The sequence below is a fragment of the Musa acuminata genome, chromosome BXJ2-5 (genome assembly GCF_036884655.1).
Source record: "Musa acuminata AAA Group cultivar baxijiao chromosome BXJ2-5, Cavendish_Baxijiao_AAA, whole genome shotgun sequence".
NCBI lineage: Eukaryota > Viridiplantae > Streptophyta > Magnoliopsida > Zingiberales > Musaceae > Musa > Musa acuminata.
In genome coordinates, this window is record NC_088342.1 from 12,822,424 (window position 1) to 12,840,191 (window position 17,768).

General features: G+C 51.9%; 1 protein-coding gene across 1 annotated transcript; it reads right to left on the reverse strand.

Annotated features, from left to right (window-relative positions):
• Positions 1-298: 298 nt before the first annotated feature.
• Positions 299-17,731, reverse strand: LOC135612522 (probable phospholipid hydroperoxide glutathione peroxidase 6, mitochondrial). The gene is made up of 6 exons (XM_065108912.1): positions 17,444-17,731; positions 16,639-16,715; positions 16,410-16,471; positions 1,133-1,251; positions 698-862; positions 299-582 (listed from the first exon to the last, which is right to left on the reverse strand). The coding sequence occupies exons 1-6, from the start codon at positions 17,489-17,491 to the stop codon at positions 550-552; spliced, it is 504 nt and encodes a 167-aa protein (XP_064964984.1). The 5' UTR covers positions 17,492-17,731; the 3' UTR covers positions 299-549.
• Positions 17,732-17,768: the final 37 nt, after the last annotated feature.

Genomic DNA, 17,768 nt, shown 5'->3' on the forward strand with positions numbered 1-17,768 from the left:
TGTATTTTCTCACAATTTTAGTGAGATAAGTCACACAAGAGCAATGGAAGAAACAAAAACAAATCCTCTTCCCTGTCTCATCCGAAACAAATGAAGCTAAAGCTACCTCTCTTTTTCTTTGTTTTACCATCTTACCTGAATATAAATGCTAATATAAATATATAGTTTGAAGAAAACTGAGAATACAGTCACCCGATTAAGCTAATGGAACATGTTATTAAGGACCTACATGAGTATATGAATCTGTAACTCAACCAAGGACTTTCCTCAAATACACTGTGACCAGATAAGAGCAATATTATGACCAAAAGATCCATAGGATAAATGTAAGAGTCATAAAAACCTACAGAGGATTTATATGAGAAATCTCTTATCTTTATAATGAATACATCTGCCAATATACCAAGATAAAGCTGTCAACCAAATGAACCTGATATAATAGTCTCTTGTGCAATTGGTAAGATCCTTCATGCAACCAGAATCTTGCATAGAGCAGCACATTATTCATACCATCATTTATTTGGTGCCGAATTCACAAGCATGTGAAATTTAGGCAATCCCCAAAACCTTTTTGATATCCTTCTGCAAAGGGATCCAAAATAAAATGTCAGATGGCATTATCTGCATTGTCAAGAACATTGAACATGATTTCACAACAACATTCCGGATGAGGTGTGGCAGCTTTGGGTTCATCTACCTCAATGCTAAGCGGGGATGTGGTTGGGGCATAGCGATCAATCACGTGCCCATCCTTGTCCACCAAGAACTTGGTGAAGTTCCACTTGATGCCATCCCCAAAAAGGCCACCTTTGCTGGACTTGAACTTGTACAAGGGTGCAGCGTTTGAACCATTCACATCAACCTAAAGCGGACAACTAACTTTAATATCCAGGCTGAAAAACCCAAACAGCGATGTTTACCATCTCGGGCATACAACTAAAAAATCCATGCTATATGTTCAAGCAGTCAAGCTACCTAACCATTATTTCTTAAATGCAATAAGAAAAAAGAAAACAACCATAGAAGAAAAAACTAGCTCAAGAATGGTCTAGCTAAGAAGCACCTCTCTCTAAAAAATTCTAAAAGGGATGAGCCTAGTAACTAAGAAATTGAAATCCATGCTACAACTAACCTTATCAAATATCGGGTATTCAGCTTTGAATCGAGTGCAAGCAAACTCAACAATCTCTTCATTGTTTCCTGGTTCTTGTCCCGCAAATTGATTGCATGGAAATGCCAGAATCTCAAAATCTGCATCATGAAAGCAAGGTAAAGAAATAAATTCAGGCAGAATGAAACTTGATTGTGTGAGAGCATGATCGTTGATACTCTTACTTCTAACAGTAGATACCATACCATGGATATGTTAATATTTGCCAACCCTAAATAGTTAGGACATTACAACGATGTTCTTGTTGAATGAATATGTTAATATTTGAAAGTTCCAAGCATATAACCAAATAATCTAGGCCCCTCAAATTTTCTTTCAGATGCTTTTCTCTCCTGTACAATTATGCGTGCAGTTACCTTGGTTCTGAATGCAAAATTTAACTAAAGCATCTTAGTATCAAGCAATGTCTATTTTTTGATGCAAAAGGTAACTTTAAGTGCCTCCCTTTTGATTTACGTGATGTAAGATTTAATAACTACTAAACGAGAAAAGCCTCATAGAACAAAACTTGAATGAGAAACAAAAGGTTGCCCAACCAAATCAACAAGACATCTCGATCTCATAGCTACAAAATGATGTAGATGTATTGTAGAGACCTTTCGTGGTCTCAAGGTTTACAAATTTTAAATGACATTCAGAAAGCTAAGTTTATAAAGAACTTCATAAGACGCAGAATTTTATGAAAGGCTAGGATCAGCTTGATTCTCAGTTAGTAGCATATAATAACCTTAATTTTCAGTCTCAATGCCTGTTCTATCATGTGTTAGCAGCAAATTGTTCAAGAACATGGATTATGGTACAACTAATCAGCCTAAAACAATTTCACACACTAAAATCCATGATCCATTAATAGACACTGATTAATGAAAGAAACGTTTCTTCATCATCAAACTAACAGTTTGTGTAACAACAAGAAAGGAAAACTAGTTCTCTATAAATATCAGTTCATTTGTTCTTCTCTTATGTTTGATATTTGACTCTTCCTTTTTTTTTATGAGATGAAACTTTATGGCAAAAGTAATACTTTGTGCAAGATCAATTAGTTTGTGATGGCGTTTCAGTTGATACCATAACAGTGTCCAAGTTGATGCATAATATATAACAAATATCCTACCTGATGAGGGCAATAATGACGACATGACGCGCTACGACGTCAGCCTTGACTGGACGACACTCTGCCCGAAGAAGGCAATAATGCCGACACGATGGGCGCTGACGTCACCCGCTCTCAGACGAAGACTTCATCGTTGTTTGACCAACGCGCTCGACCAAGGCAGAGGAGAACGACCACCGAGGCAAGCCCATACCCTGCGGCAGTTCGGTTCTCCACGTAGCATCAATGGCAATGTCAGACGCCATCAGAGGTACGATCCTGCCTCCCGTAGGCAAGCACATCAGGTAACACTAAATCGCCCTATAAATACCCCCGAGTTCTAAACGAAGGGGGAGGAGACTTCTTCACTAAAAAAACTCCTTCCACATCATCTAACTTGATCGTCGGAGGGGTCGGGCCGAGCTTCCGACCCGACCTGTGTGCAGGTACAAGGGCGAGGTTGCATCTTCCCAGTGCCGCGGAACAGCTTTACTCCCACGCAACGTCCCACCCGGACCATCGTAACCGGCCACCCCGGCTATCCCGAGGAGCGCCGCGCAAGATCCCCGCGCATTCGGACCCGAACCAAGCCGCATCGGCCCCGAAGCCACGGCATAAAGTTGTTTACACTAACATTTTTGGCGCTAGAAGGAGGGCCCCGAATGTCGAGCGATCAACAGATCCACTCTGGCGAACCCGCAACCATGGGGTCGTGTCCGGTCAGCACCCCGGAAGAACATCCCCTGCGTGATGAACCCCGAGACGAATGCCCCGCCACGACATCGGAGCGCTACTGGCGGCTGTTCAACGACCCGTGTTTGTCGCCACCCGACGCCCCCGTCGGCCCGTCGCCTGTATCGCCCGAAGCCTTCCACGACCTCGCTCATCAAGTCCGAGCACTGGCGGGCGTGGTGCAGACGATCATCCCGCTCGTCTCCCAGCCGACGCCCCCACATGTAACCCAGCCTCTCCAACAGCGGGAGCCCCCTACCCGGACTCATGCACCACCTCCCGAGCTCCCTACTTCGCCTCGAAACCGAACCGCCCGGCCCGGGAACCGAGAGGCGGAAGACACGTCGAGTCGCCCAGAGCCTGAGGCGCTATCCGCGGACTTGACGAACGCCCTGCGAGCCCAGCTGCGCCTCATTAGTCAACGCCTCGACGAAGTACAGCAAGAGGTTCGTAGGTCAAAAGGAGAGCTCGAAGCGGACGGATACCAAGGGTCCCCGTTCGCACCCGAAATACAAGATCAAGTGATTCCACCACACTTCCGGCTCCCTTCGCTGGACGCCTATGACGGCGCCACTAACCCCGCGGACCACGTAGCCGCGTTTCGCGCCCAAATGGCGCTATATGGGACTTCTGACGCCTTGATGTGCAGGGCGTTCCCAACGACCTTGAGGGGGTCGGCCCGCGCATGGTACAACGGCCTGAAGACCGGGACCATCACTTCCTTCGATCAGCTCGCTAGAGACTTTGAGCTCAACTTCCTGGCCTACTCCCGACCGAAGTCGTCCGTGGCGTTACTCCTCGGACTCAACCAAAGGGAGGACGAGCCCCTCTCCCATTTTGTGAACCGTTTTACGACGCAGATCCGAGGGCTCTCAGACGCTCACCCCTCTCTATTGATGCAGGCATTCATGATAGGCCTGCGGCCTTCCAGGTTCTTCTGGTCTCTAGTGGAGCGACCCCCCACGACGGTACCCGAGATGCTCCAGCGGGCGAGCCAGTTCGTCGCCGCAGAGACATGGATGGCCGGAAAGCGCGAAGAACACAAAAGGATCAAGCCGGAGCCGCCCCGGCAGTAGCAATCCACTGCGTCTCGGCGTAGGTTGGACAGATCCGACCTGCCGGCACCGAGGCCCCCTCTCCCCGCCTTGAACTCGTCCCGAACGGAAATATTTCTCCACATAAGGGAGAAGGGACTGCTTAAAGAGCCCTACCCGATGAGGAATCCGCGAGAGCTAACGGACCAATCGAAGTACTGCCGCTTTCACCGGCAGCATGGGCATGACACCGAACAGTGTCGGGAGTCGAAAAGGCAGATCGAGGAGCTCATTCGTAGAGGGCATCTCGGCTAGTACCTTCAGCCGGACAAGGAACTTTCGCCGCGCCCGGAGGGTCCCATCGAACGACACATCGACGTGATAGCTGGCGGCCCCGCATCTGGCGGGGATTCCATGACCAGAAGGAAAGCATACGCCCGAGCTGCCTCGGCCGAAGCTCCCAGGCACGGGCCCGAGCCGTCATCTCAACTTACTACCAAACTGTGAAGTTCCCGACCCATGCCGGGACCGGAGAGGTTACGGGAAGCCCCCGAGAATCCAAGCGCTGCTACCTGACCGCCGTCTCGTTACACAAGAGAGCAAGGGTCGAACCACCATTGGCGGACCCCCGGGATGTCACGGACAAACTTCTAAACAAGATGTTTGATGTAATGCTCATGTATGTCCGTGTCTTTTGGCATGTTCATGCCTTGTACAACATATAGAGGGGCGACCGAAGGCTTAATAGTCTCATTTTAGTTGGGTTGGTGGCCTCTTTAGGCTTATAAATAAAGGTTGTGTCATATGGACACGTGCGAGAGATTTTCGGTCTGTAATGGATCATTTTACCCTTTGTTGTGCCACTGTTCAGAGCTTGTAAAGTCTGTTTGTAATTTGCATTGTCTATGAAGTGTTTTTCAGAGATGTTTGCTTGTGGATCCCGATTGAGGCGTTCTCTTTAGCCCGTTCTCTCTTTTGTTGGTCCTAAGGGACAATGGGAGACTTCGGGGAGGCTGACCTTTGCGGACGGACACGCAAGGGTGCCACACGACTTAGGCAAAACCAGCTAAGTCCGTGACAGATGGTATCCGAGCGGGACAAACATTCATAGAAACACTTAGCATGCAAACGTGGGGGACCTAGCGGGGCTGCGTTGAGGGTAGTCAGCACACGCGCGACCGTTTGGGGGAAAACGGGCATGAAGATGTAGGGAAAAGGAGTCGCTCAGACGAGCGGGCATCCGAGATTGGCATTCAAAAGAATGGCCAACCCTTCGCGCAAGAGGCACCACGAGAACAGGCAAGGTGGAATGAGTTGCTCAACGACCAAAAGAGTTATGCAAAGCTCACAGAGGTGAGGGGAATTGCTAACTCGAAGAATTTAGTACTCATGCATGGGCTTGTATGCGGACAATGGAATGTTCGTGGCTATCCCAAGGCGCCGAAACTCGGCGCCATAGAGCATTGAAACTTTCTCTTCGGCATGTGAAGGATACGTCCGTAGGAGGCTGAAGTGTGCAACGAGTTCAGCATGTTGCTAGGCCTTGAGTGGTGCAGCGGGGGCTATATTGACGTGGAGTCGCAATCTAGCAAGTGCGTTTGCAGGAGGCAGAACAATGCACAGTTTGTTCAGCAGATCGGAGTAGTCCAAGGGGATGGTGGTCTCCGAAACGAAGAGAGATGTTGCTCCAATGGGACAACTATCCAGGAGGGATAAGTCCCGGCTCTCCAGAGGGAGAATCATGTGCGACGGACCGCACATGTTGAGGAGGAGTACCTCAACAAACAACAACTCCACGAAGCTTGATGGACTGAGCAAGCGGCGAGGAGTCGTCGCATGATCTCGCTTGAGAGAATGCATCGGTGGATGCATTGCGAGATCAAGTGGGGAAGCGACCCAAAGCAACTTAAATGAAGGCACACTTGGAGTCGATATGGAGATCAGACTCAAGGGAGGGCTAACCCGTGGAATGGTGGGCGCGAGGGCCACCATCAACTCAATGCAAAAACGAGGAGCGGAGCAACTTGAGGGTAACTTGGCGAAGTACTCAAGCCGCTCGAAGGGAGCCAGTATAGAAGTTGGAACATGGAGCAGAGGCACAGTGCTTTCCTTAGACAGAGGTCAAGGACATAAACTCTTGCAGAGGCAAGAGTAAGATCATGTTGTTCCATGGGTCCTTCATTCTGACGGAGCGGACTCATCTTGCATGGTGCCAAAGACGAAGGGAGCTTCGGGGCACGTGCACCTTATCTCGAAGGAGCATTTGATGGAGGAACTAAGGTGACTCAATTTGCGGAGGCGAAGTTGAGTTCAGAAGGCCTTAGCACGGGGCAAGAGGACGCAGAGACGGGTACTCTTGAAGAATATGCCATAGTGTTGTCATTCAAGTTGCTATGAAGGAAGCGTTGCGCAGCGGAGATTGTGCTGGTAGGGGCAGAGGCCCAGGATCCAAACAATGGTGCACAAATTACAGTGAAGTCGGTGGACTTCGGGAGCTACTAGGCGACGGACTGTCCTAGAGCGGTGCTTCATCTAGGTGTGACCCAAGAGTGGGTGGATGAAGGTCGATTGCCAAAGGAGCGAACAAAATCGAAGGTGGAAGAGACCCTGCGATGTGTTGGCAGAGGCCACACATGGAGGGTTCACAATTCGAGTTTATTCCACAAGGATCAGAATGCAATGGAGATGTCACCAGGAGGCGACATGGTGTAGCGGATCGTGGTGGAACAGTTCGTGGCAATGCGATACACACGACCTAGTCCTAGGAGGGACTAGATCATATGGAGGTATGATTGGGAGCTACTGGGAGCTCCACTTCGGTGAACAACACGACGGCAAGAAGGGCTATAGATTCAAGGAGTGAAGGCCATGGTACCGCAGAGGCGGGTCTTCCGTGCGTGCATCGAATTTTGCTTCCGTGGTCATCAGCATATGGGGGCTGTGTTCCACCAAGGGAAAAGTTCGAATGCAAGTACCAGTGAGTTCTATGGGAGGAACTTGATCATGCAGAGGTATGATCGAAGCAACTAGAGAGTTGGACTGCTCCAGAGCTCATATTCGCTTAAGGAAGCCCGGCAAGTCAGAGGACAAGGCCGAGTAAGCGAACGTTGCTACCAAGGAAGCTAAGGAGAACAGAATCGGTGCAAACCCTACAACGTGATGGCAGAGGCCATGCATGGGAGTTGCAGTCTGTCTTTCCATCGACCAAACGGACTGCTTGGAGAACACAGAGGTGTTGAAGCAGAGGGTCGAAAGGGGCGAGGAAGCGACGACGAGTCCAGAGGGACTTAGCTACCCAAAATCAAGCAATCAGTTAGAATGGAGGTGGACTCGGAGGAGTGCCACAGAGGCATATCTACTTATTGTGAAGAGAAGGGATACAGATGCAAGGCAACGGATAGTAGTGCCATGGGCATGGCAGCGCCATGGTACCGCAGAGGCGGGACTTCCGTGAAAGTCATTGATCCCTTGCTCTCATGGAGGGAGAGCGCTTGGTCGTGAAAGGGGCCGAGGAGGTGGAGCATGCAGAGACAATCTCCAAGTACCGAGACAAGGTTGAAGGGCAGAGGTTGAAGAACTTCGTAAGACCGGTGTCAATGTGCTTCTCATCAAGATAGCCGAAAGTGAAGGACTTCGGGTCATGCATGCATAACCAAGGAACGAAGCAGGCAGTACGCGGTGTTGTACCTTTGCTACTCAGTGGAGTAGGCGGCAGGGTTGATGGAGAAGACGGTACAATCCCAGAGACGACCAAACCTATGGGAGAATTACTCCAAGTCGGGGTGAAAACTTCCTGCATTCCAGAAGTTCAATGGCATTGAGAAGGTGAATGACAGTAACTAACTCAACGCAAGGAGTGCAAACACTTCAAGTGCTTCAGAAGTGTGAGCAAAGAGCAGGCGAAGGCTAGTAACCAGCTCGATGCATGAAGTACAACCTCGAGGAGGCGGGCGAAGTCAAGTAACCTTTGCCTTCTCAACTCTTAAGAGAATGGGCGAAACCGAGTACCCCAATTCTCTTATCTATCCAGCAAAGGAGCTCTGTATATGTTCAAAGACCCTTCAAAGATAATGGAAGACAATAGTTGTCAAATCCTCACCAACGGTGATCAGTGTTACTGAGAGTAGATTGTCCGCTTCATTTCCCAACGAAATGCCAATCGAAAGCGGAAGTGATGCGAACCTACTTGGATGTGACAACTAAGTGAAAGAAGAGTCAATGAGCAAATTTTGTGGAGGAAGGACCCAAAACTTTAGAAGTTTGCGAGACGATGCTCGTTAAAGCTCCAATAAGCATCCACCCAGTTCAAGCAGCATGTGGAATTTGAGAGACTGACGCAGTAAGGATGGTCTTTTCCTTCATCTGGGGGATCCGCAGGAATCAACAAGGATCAACACAACTCAACCAACCCCACACCAGAGTCAGAGTCATTGGTGAGTTGAAGCAGCATGGCGGATCAAAGGTTCGACTACTCAAAAACAGCAGCGGAGAGCAGCTGAGAGCCAAAGGCGCATTGTAGCTGGAGTAAAAGATTGAAGACTCAGCAAAGGCGAGGAGTTGCAGTGTCGACAAAGGCTTCAACGAGGACGTCGAAGGAATAAGTGGGGGAGAATGTCACGGACAAACTTCTAAACAAGATGTTTGATGTAATGCTCATGTATGTCCGTGTCTTTTGGCATGTTCATGCCTTGTACAACATGTAGAGGGGCAGCCGAAGGCTTAATAGTCCCATTTTAGTTAGGTTGGTGGCCTCTTTAGGCTTGTAAATAAAGGTTGTGTCATGTGAACACGTGCGAGAGATTTTCGGTCTGTAATGGACCATTTTACCCTTTGTTGTGGCACTATTCAGAGCTTGTAAAGTCTGTTTGTAATTTGCATTGTCTACGAAGTGTTTTTCAGATATGTTTGCTTGTGGATCCCGATTGAGGCGTTCTCTCTAGCCCGTTCTCTCTAGCCCGTTCTCTCTTTTGTTGGTCCTAAGGGACAATGGGAGATTTCGGGGAGGCTGACCTTTGCGGACGGACACGCAAGGGTGCCGCACGACTTAGGCAAAACCAGCTAAGTCCGTGACAAGGAGGCGAAGAAGCCAGCCCCCCATCCTGAGCCGAGGGGGTCCACCATCGACTTGCCACTGCTAGAGGGTCGACCAGACCAGACGATCAAGGTCGGATCGGAGCTACCCGAGCAAGAACGAAGGCAGCTCGTCGGCTTCCTACAAGGAAATGCCGACGTCTTTGCCTGGTCGCCATCTGACATGACTAGCGTCGACCCGGAGGTCGCGCAGCACCACCTCAATATCTCACCCGACGCTCGCCCAATAAAGCAAAAACCCAGACAGCAGGCTCCTGATCGGCAGCTCGCCATACGAGAAGAAGTGGGCCGACTTTTAGCGGCAGACTTCATAGAAGAAGTCAGATACCCACGATGGCTATCCAATGTAGTCCTCGTCAAGAAACCTAATGGAAGCTGGAGGATGTGCGTTGATTACACCAATCTCAACAATGCATGCCCAAAGGATTGCTACCCCCTCCCGAAGGTCGACCAGTTGGTCGACACTACGGCCGGACACGCCTGCCTCTCATTTATGGACGCCTTCTCGAGATACAACCAGATCAGAATGGCACCCGAAGACCAAGAGCATACGGCTTTTCTCACCGATCAAGGGGTTTACTTTTATAAGGTCATGCCCTTCGGATTGAAGAACGCCGGGGCTACATACCAGAGGACAGTGAACAAGATGTTCGCCCACCAGATCGGGCAGAACATGGAAGTTTACGTCGACGACATGATTGTGAAAAGCCAAGAGGCAGGAGCCCACCTAGCCGATCTGGCCGAGGCATTCGCCACGCTACGCAAGTACGGCATGCGGCTCAACCTCGTGAAGTGCGCCTTCGGTGTCACCTCGGGAAAGTTCCTCAGGTTCATCGTACACGAAAAAGGAATCGACGCCAACCCGGAGAAAGTCCAGGCGATCATCAATATGCAGTCACCTCGGATGATCAAAGACCTACAACGCCTTAACGGGAGGCTCGTCGCCATGTCCCGTTTCCTTGCCCGATCGGGTGATCGCTGCCTCCCCTTCTTCAGAGCACTGAAGAACCCGAAAAATTTCCAGTGGACGACGGAATGCGAGGAAGCCTTCAAACAAATGAAGCAACACTTAGCCAACCTCCCCCGACTTGCCTCAGTCTCTCCTGGGGAGAAGCTAGGCCTCTATCTGGCTGCCTCCCAGCATGCAGTCAGCTCCGTTCTGGTCAGAGAAAACTCCGGCGAACAGCTTCCGGTCTACTATGTCAGCCACGTCCTGAATAGGCCCGAGGAACGATACCCACCGATTGAGAAACTGGCGCTCGCGCTCGTACTGTCAGCCCGGAAGCTACGCCCCTACTTCCAGGCTCACTCGGTGGAGGTCATCACCGACCAACCACTTCGGCAGATCTTGTTTAAATTTGATGTAGGAGGACGTCTTCTCAAATGGGCGGTGGAGCTCGACGAGCATGACATACAATACGTGCCCAGGACCACTATCAAGGCCCAGTCCGTGGTCGACTTCATCGCAGAATTAACTCAGATCGGGGACAAGGGTCTCGAACAACCTCCCGAAGCCTGGGTCTTGCACGTCGACGGATCGGCCAACTCAAAAGGCGCCGGCGCGGGGCTGGTGCTACAAGCTCCCGACGGGCGGTCGTTCGAGCGTTCCCTCCGATCGGGTTCCAGGCCACTAACAATGAGGCGGAATACGAGGCGCTCCTAGCAGGACTCAGGTTGGCCCTCGAGATGCAGGTGGTCGCCATCCGCGTCCTCACCGACTCGCAGTTGGTAGCCGAGCAACTCAGCGGGGGATACGGCGCTCGGGACCCGATCATGGCGAAGTACCTGGCACAGGTAAAGAGCCTGACCGCTAAGTTCCCTCATTTTACATTATCTAATGTCCTGAGGGGAGAAAACGAGCGAGCCGACACGCTAGCTAAGCTAGCGTCAAAGCCAGCCCTTGAAGCCGAGCCCGAGGTCGAGGAGCTCCCTACCCGTGCCATCGAAATCGCAACGGCAGCCTCGGGCGACGCGCCTACCACCTGGGTACAAGAACTGCTACGCTTCAAACGGGACGGGACTCTTCCGCCCGACGAAGCTACGGCTCGACGCCTGCGTCGCACGCATGCATGGTATACCGAGGTGAGTGGACGACTCTACAAGCGGTCCTTCACATACCCCCTCCTACGGTGCTTGGAGCCCGACGAAGCTCAGACGGTTCTGGCTGAGGTCCATGAGGGAGTTTGCGGGGAACACATCGGCGGGCGAACCCTGGCACACAAAATACTTCGCCAAGGTTACTACTGGCCGACCATGTGCCGGGACGCAAAGGCCCACGTACAACGGTGTAGTTCGTGCCAAGAACACACCCGCACGCCTAGGCAGCCCGCGGTCCCGCTCACCCCCATCGACTGCGCATGGCCATTCGCGCAATGGGGTCTGGACCTGCTCGGACCTTTCCCCCCAGCCTCGGGACAACGAAAGTACATCTTCGTGGGTGTGGATTATTTCACAAAGTGGGTCGAGGTCGAACCACTGGCGACGATCACGGAGCGGCAAATAGAAAAGTTCGTATGGAGGAACCTGGTGACTCGGTTTGGCTTGCCCAAAACCATCATCACAGACAACGGGCCCCAGTTCGCAGGTAGAAGGTTCCGGGAGTTCTACGCGAACCACGGAATCCAGCTAAGGTTCAGCTCGGTGGCTTACCCTCAGACGAACGGGTTAGCAGAGGTAACCAATCGGTCCATTCTGGACGGGCTCAAAAGGAGAGTATTCGCAGCCCAATCGACTTGGACGGACGAACTCCCGAGCATTTTATGGTCGCTACGCACCACCCCAAGACCGGGACTGGAGAGTCCCCTTACAGCCTCACGTTTGGAACCGAAGCTGTCCTACCGCCCGAGGTAGCCATTGCCACCCTTCGGACAAGAAGTTATTACGAGAAAGTCTCGAACGAAGGACTTCGAGCCAGCCTTGACGTGCTCGAGGAGCGACGCGCCGACGCACACTTGAAGGCCCTCTCTTATAAAAGAGCCGTCGCAAGGGTCTACAACAGGAAGGTACGACCCCGACCAATTAAGTTAAGCGACCTAGTCCTACGCAAGACCGAGGTCAGCGACCCGACCCGAGCGAGGGGAAAGCTGGCCCCCAAATGGGAGGGACCTTATCGGGTCGTCGAGATAATCCGACCAGGTACATACCGGCTCGTGACAATGGACGGTTCTCCTCTACCGAGAACGTGGAACGTTCAGAACCTTAAGAAATTCTTCGTTTGAGAAAGGAGTTTCTTTGAAGGAGTTTCTTTCTTTGGCCTAATGGAAGAAAAAGTTTTTTCGTCCAAGGAAAAAGAAATTTTTCCTCTGGGAAAGGGGAAGTTTCCCGTCCAAGGGAAGGAGAAGCTTTTCGCTTGCGCAAAAAAAAAAAAAAAAAAAAAAAAAAAAAAAAAAAAAAAAAAAAAAAAAAAAAAAAAAAGCGCTAGCTGAGCAATACACAAGAGGGGAAAAAGTTTTCTTTTATTTCAAAAGGAAACCAACTTACAGGATTCGACCCCGACTTACAAAATCGACTAACACCTTAGAAAAGCAAAAATACAGGACCTTTCTTTATTAAGGGGGACGTCCAGGCGGTCGTCAAAGGGGACGTCCAAGCGGTCGTTAAAAGGGACGTCCTCGGGCATGTCTACCTCCAGATCCTCGGGGTGGGGAGTGAAGGGATCCTCCTCCACCTCGAGGCCGGGGTGACGAGCGCGGAAGCGGGACGTGGCGATTCGGTATCCGTATTCAAAGGACACCCGCCCCGTCCGCATCAGCCCGAGTTCGAACCCCTCGGACTTCTTGTACGCCTCAATGAGCTCCCTGTCCTTGACGGGTCGGAGACACGCCTCTTCCGCCAGCGTTTCCGAGGCCGCTCTCGTCTCCGCCTTCGCCTCATCCAGCTTTTTGCTAAGGGCGCTCGCTTTCGTCTTCAGCAGACGGAGCTCGGTCCGCTCCACCCTTAAGATCTGCTGGAGCTCCTCGCTCGATTTCTTGGAGGCCTCGAGCTCCGACCTAAGGCGAGCCGCCTCCGCCTCCAGGTCCGCCGCGAGCTTCTCGGCAGCCGCCACTGCCTCCGAACTGGCCCCGGCTCGGGCCTCCTCGACCTAACGGCGGAGCTCGGCATTACGACTGACGAGGCCCCCGATGACCCGGCCAGCGTCACGCACCCTATCCATCAGGGTCGTTGCATAGTGAAGGCCCTATAAGAAAAAGACGGGTCAGGAAGAACAGCATCGAGAAGCAAGCCCAAACGGGAAGAAGGAGAAGCGCTTACCCAGGTCAGGGACTGAGCGGACTTGTTGAGCAGAGCCTCCGAGGGCAGGGTGTACAAATCCCGAGCCATGTCGGGATGAAGCGCACCTCGAAGGAAGGTCGCAGAGGAATCTCCTCCGGGACAGGCCTCCCCAGCGGGCGACCAAGGGGTCATTGGCCTCCCCAATCGGGATCTCGGCCACCAGCCGCGCTAGGAATAGTTCCTTGTCCCCGACAAGCAGCCGGCATAAGTCACGTACGGAGAAAGGGCGCGGACCCTTCCCCGCCGTCCGCCGACTAGGCCCGGCCTCGACCCGACAGGGGCCCGCTTCAGCCCCCTTTGAGGGTGCTGCCTTTGCCTTCTTCCGAGGGCGCCCGACCTCGACCTCCAACGGAGCGTCCTTCGAGCCGGGCTACAGGTCGGCTGGCAGTGCTGGGGGAGGAGCTTGCAGCGCATTACCCCCCAGAAGCGATCGGAGGTTCACCATTTCTACAAGTAATAGGAAAGATATTAGTACCAGGAGTAAGCCGCGCAAACACCCGAACCAAACGTTACTAACGTACCTAGAGGCATCGGGCTGAGACCCGCCTCGACTAGCCACTGCTCGGTCATGTTCCGGAGGGCCTGGGAGCTGGAGAGAATCTCCCTGAGCCTCCCCAGGTCTTGGCACTCTGCTTCACTCAAGCCTGGGGTGGTGTTGTCGACCGCCCTCGCGGACCACCGAACCCCAAAACCCCAGTCCTTTGCGCAGCTAACGTAAAAAAATCTCCCCTTCCATCCTTTATTATTGGAAGGAGCCCCCCGACTCGAAAGCCCGTCCGGGCAGATAGGAAGTAACCCCCCGAACCTTTGGAGAGGCGATAGCAGGAGAGAAATAGGTTTAGGGTAGGGGTGATGTTGGCATGGTAGCATTCCCCCAGGAATACCACTAGGTAACGCCAGGAGTTCGGAGCCACCTGAGACGGCGAAATTCGCCAGAAAGAGATACAAGATACGATGAGGGGGTGGAGGGGAAAGCGCAGACCCGCCTCCAGGGCGTTTAAGGTCAGCGCGAAACCCTTCGGGACCGAGTCGTACGCCCGCTGTCCTGGTTCAGGGGCACTAAGGATGTGGTCCTCCGGGATGCTATAACGCTCCCGGAGTCCCCCCAACAGTGACCCACTCACGGTGGAGTCATTGTCGTACGGCCACATCAAGGCCTCCAAGGCCCGCGCCACTTCCCCGTCAGAGGATTCCACAGGAGACGTCGGAGGACGTCCCCCCTCAGCTACACAGGAAGGGGAAGAAGGAGAGGGAGAAGAGGACGACATTTCAACTGACCTTAACAGGGAGGAGCTACGAGGAAAGGGAGGACAACCTAGGAAGCGGGGAAGAAAACTGGAAAGGGGACGGCAAGGCCTGAAGGAGGCTCAGCGGCGAAATATAAAAGCGAAGCTGGGCGTTCGCTATTTAAAGAGGATATCCCGCCAGAACCAGCGCCCCTTCACCTCCCGAGAATGGGCGGCAGCCCACCCACGCACGCGCGTAACCGTCACGTCAGAAACGCCAAAAGACGGCCCGCCTTAATGAGGGCCTGACGTGGCAGCCCCGTTGAAGCGGCAACGCCCTGGTGCCTCGATCTCAATGCTCGAAAGCGTGCGGCAAAAGTAACCAGTCCCCTCAGAAAGGGAATCAAATACGGCAGCTTTTCGACTCCCGCTACTACTAAGTAGGCACGGAGGGAAAGAAACACAAGTGGCTTTTCGGGCCACCAGACCGTGCCGCGCTACTCGGCCGCATGACCCTCGCGACCACGCCTGCGCGGTCTGTCCGCCTGCGTCGTGCTACTCGGCCGCATGACCCTCGCGACCACGCCTGCGCGGCCAGCCCGCCTGCGTCGTGCTCCTTGGCCCTATGTTCCCCGAGACACGCCTGCGCGGTCAGCCCGCCTGCATCGTGCTCCTCGGCCCTATGCTCCCCGAGACACACCTGCGCGGTCAGCCCGCCTGCATCGTGCTCCTCGGCTCCCTGCTCCCCGAGACACACCTGCACGGTCAACCCGCTTTCGTCGTGCTCCTCGGCCCCCTACTCCCCGAGACACGCCTGCGCGGTCAGCCCGCCTGCGTCGTGCTCCTCGGCCCCCTGCTCCCCGAGACACACCTGCGCGGTCAGCCCGCCTGCGTCGTGCTCCTCGGCTCCTTGTCCCCCGAGACCACCTCCCTCGCCGCGGCTTGCCCGCCCAAGACGAGCTCGACCTCATGTCGCCTGAGACTACTGCAGCACCAAATGACAAAGCCATGCCTCGGACTCCCCCCTATCGCAGTGACCGACGCATAGCTTCTTCCGGGAGGGGAATATGATGAGGGCAATAATGGCGACATGACGCGCTACGACGTCAGCCTTGACTGGACGACACTCTGCCCGAAGAAGGCAATAATGCCGACACGATGGGCGCTGACGTCACCCGCTCTCAGACGAAGACTTCATCGTTGTTTGACCAACGCGCTCGACCGAGGCAAAGGAGAACGACCACCGAGGCACGCCCATACCCTGCGGCAGTTCGGTTCTCCACGCAGCATCAATGGTAATGTCAGACGCCATCAGAGGTACGATCCTGCCTCCCGCAGGCAGGCACATCAGGTAACACTAAATCGCCCTATAAATACCCCCGAGTTCTAAACGAAGGGGGAGGAGACTTCACTAAAAAAACTCCTTCCACATCATCTAACTTGATCGTCAGAGGGGTCGGGCCGAGCTTCCGACCCGACCTGTGTGCAGGTACAAGGGCGAGGTTGCATCTTCCCAGTGCCGCGGAACAGCTTTACTCCCACGCAACGTCCCGCCCGGACCATTGTAACCGGCCACCCCGGCTGTCCCGAGGAGCGCCGCGCAAGATCCCCGCGCATTCGAACCCGAACCAAGCCGCATCGGCCCCGAAACCACAGCATAAAGTTGTTTACACTAACACTACCCTTACAGCAACCTAATGAAAGCCAATGGTAAACCAAAAGTATATAGTAGATAACAGCTAATTGTCTTGATGGGGAAAATTTTGCCAGCCAAGGTAAGTAGCACATACCATTGTTCTTGTACTTCTCATACAGCTGACTCAGCTCAGTGTAGTTCGAATTAGTCAACCCACTACCACAAATATAAGTAACAGATTTATTTTAGATAATAAACAGAGGCAGCAAAAGTATGAAAACATTTTAACCCTCAATTACAAGAAACTAATCTGACCTTCTAAGATATATTTCAACTAATCTGTTACTTAAAGACAAAAAGCAATCTAAATAGAACTACAATACCATTGTGATGCAACGTTGACAATCAGCAATGCTTTCCCCTTGTAAGTGCCAAGATCCACATCATTTCCCCTGGCATCCTGCAATGGAAGTGATACAACACATTGTCTACCTCAGATTACATAACCACAAAAACCAAGAGACAAAAACTTCTTTCCACAAATAACAAGAGTTCCTAGAAGTTACAACTCGAAACATTAACATATCAGTAGATTCAACACCATGACACTCGTCCTATCTAGGCGCTAATGAGTAAAAACAGAATGAATTCCACAACTTGACACAAAGCAAAAGGATTCATTCAAGATTGATGCAAGAAAATACACTTCCTCTGGTTCACAAAATTATTCACAAAATTATTCACAATAAGAATAAAGATTCTCATAAGGTTTCCAAATTACGCGACCATCAAAAACTATCACAAGTTGCTTACCATAAAAAAAGATCACAAGTGTTTCAAGAATCGACCAATGACCCATCCCTGGAACCCTAACCCAATCGCACACAACAAATTCGTACAAGCACCAACATTCCCTGAGAAAACAAGACCGAAGCACCAAAAATCCATAACTACAGGAGTAGGACATTAAAATTACGCGTCATTGTCGACTCCAGTCGACAGATCAAAACAAAACGAACAAAATAAACAAGTAATTTGTTGTCAAAATCCCATTTTTCGAAAAGTCCTCCAAATAACACACTCGATCCAAAAAGTTTGATCTTTAAAAAGGAACCATCCCGAAAACACACAAGGAAAAAGGAAGCGGGCAAATGATGCTGAGAAGAAGAGAAATTTCCGTAGACAAACCTTGACGGTGAAGTCATGGATGGATGCGGTGGCCTTGGAGGAAGCCATATCAGACGCGAACCCTGAGATCTATCGAGGTCGCACAGGCTGCGATGGAGGAGAAATCAAGCAGAGGCGGAGGAATAGGGTCGGTAGATTGATGTAAATGAAGGAGAGCTCGTTGGGTTTTATTTATGCCAACGATGGCGAAGGAGCATCAAACAACAGCAGAACCCATGTGAGCTTCTACGCCTTCCACGTAAATAATGAACACGCCCACGTTGTGAGATGCCGCAGTCAATGACCGACTCCGCTCGTCGTCAATGACCGCCTTTGCTCGTTCACA

Coding starts and splice junctions, on each gene's coding strand:
- LOC135612522 (XM_065108912.1), bottom strand. CDS start 17,491: ATGGCTTCCTCCAAGGCCACCGCATCCATCCATGACTTCACCGTCAAG. Junction 16,472..16,638: donor GTCAACGTTGCATCACAATG/GTATTGTAGTTC, acceptor TATTTGTGGTAG/TGGGTTGACTAATTCGAACT. Junction 1,252..16,409: donor TGAGAAGTACAAGAACAATG/GTATGTGCTACT, acceptor TTCATGATGCAG/ATTTTGAGATTCTGGCATTT.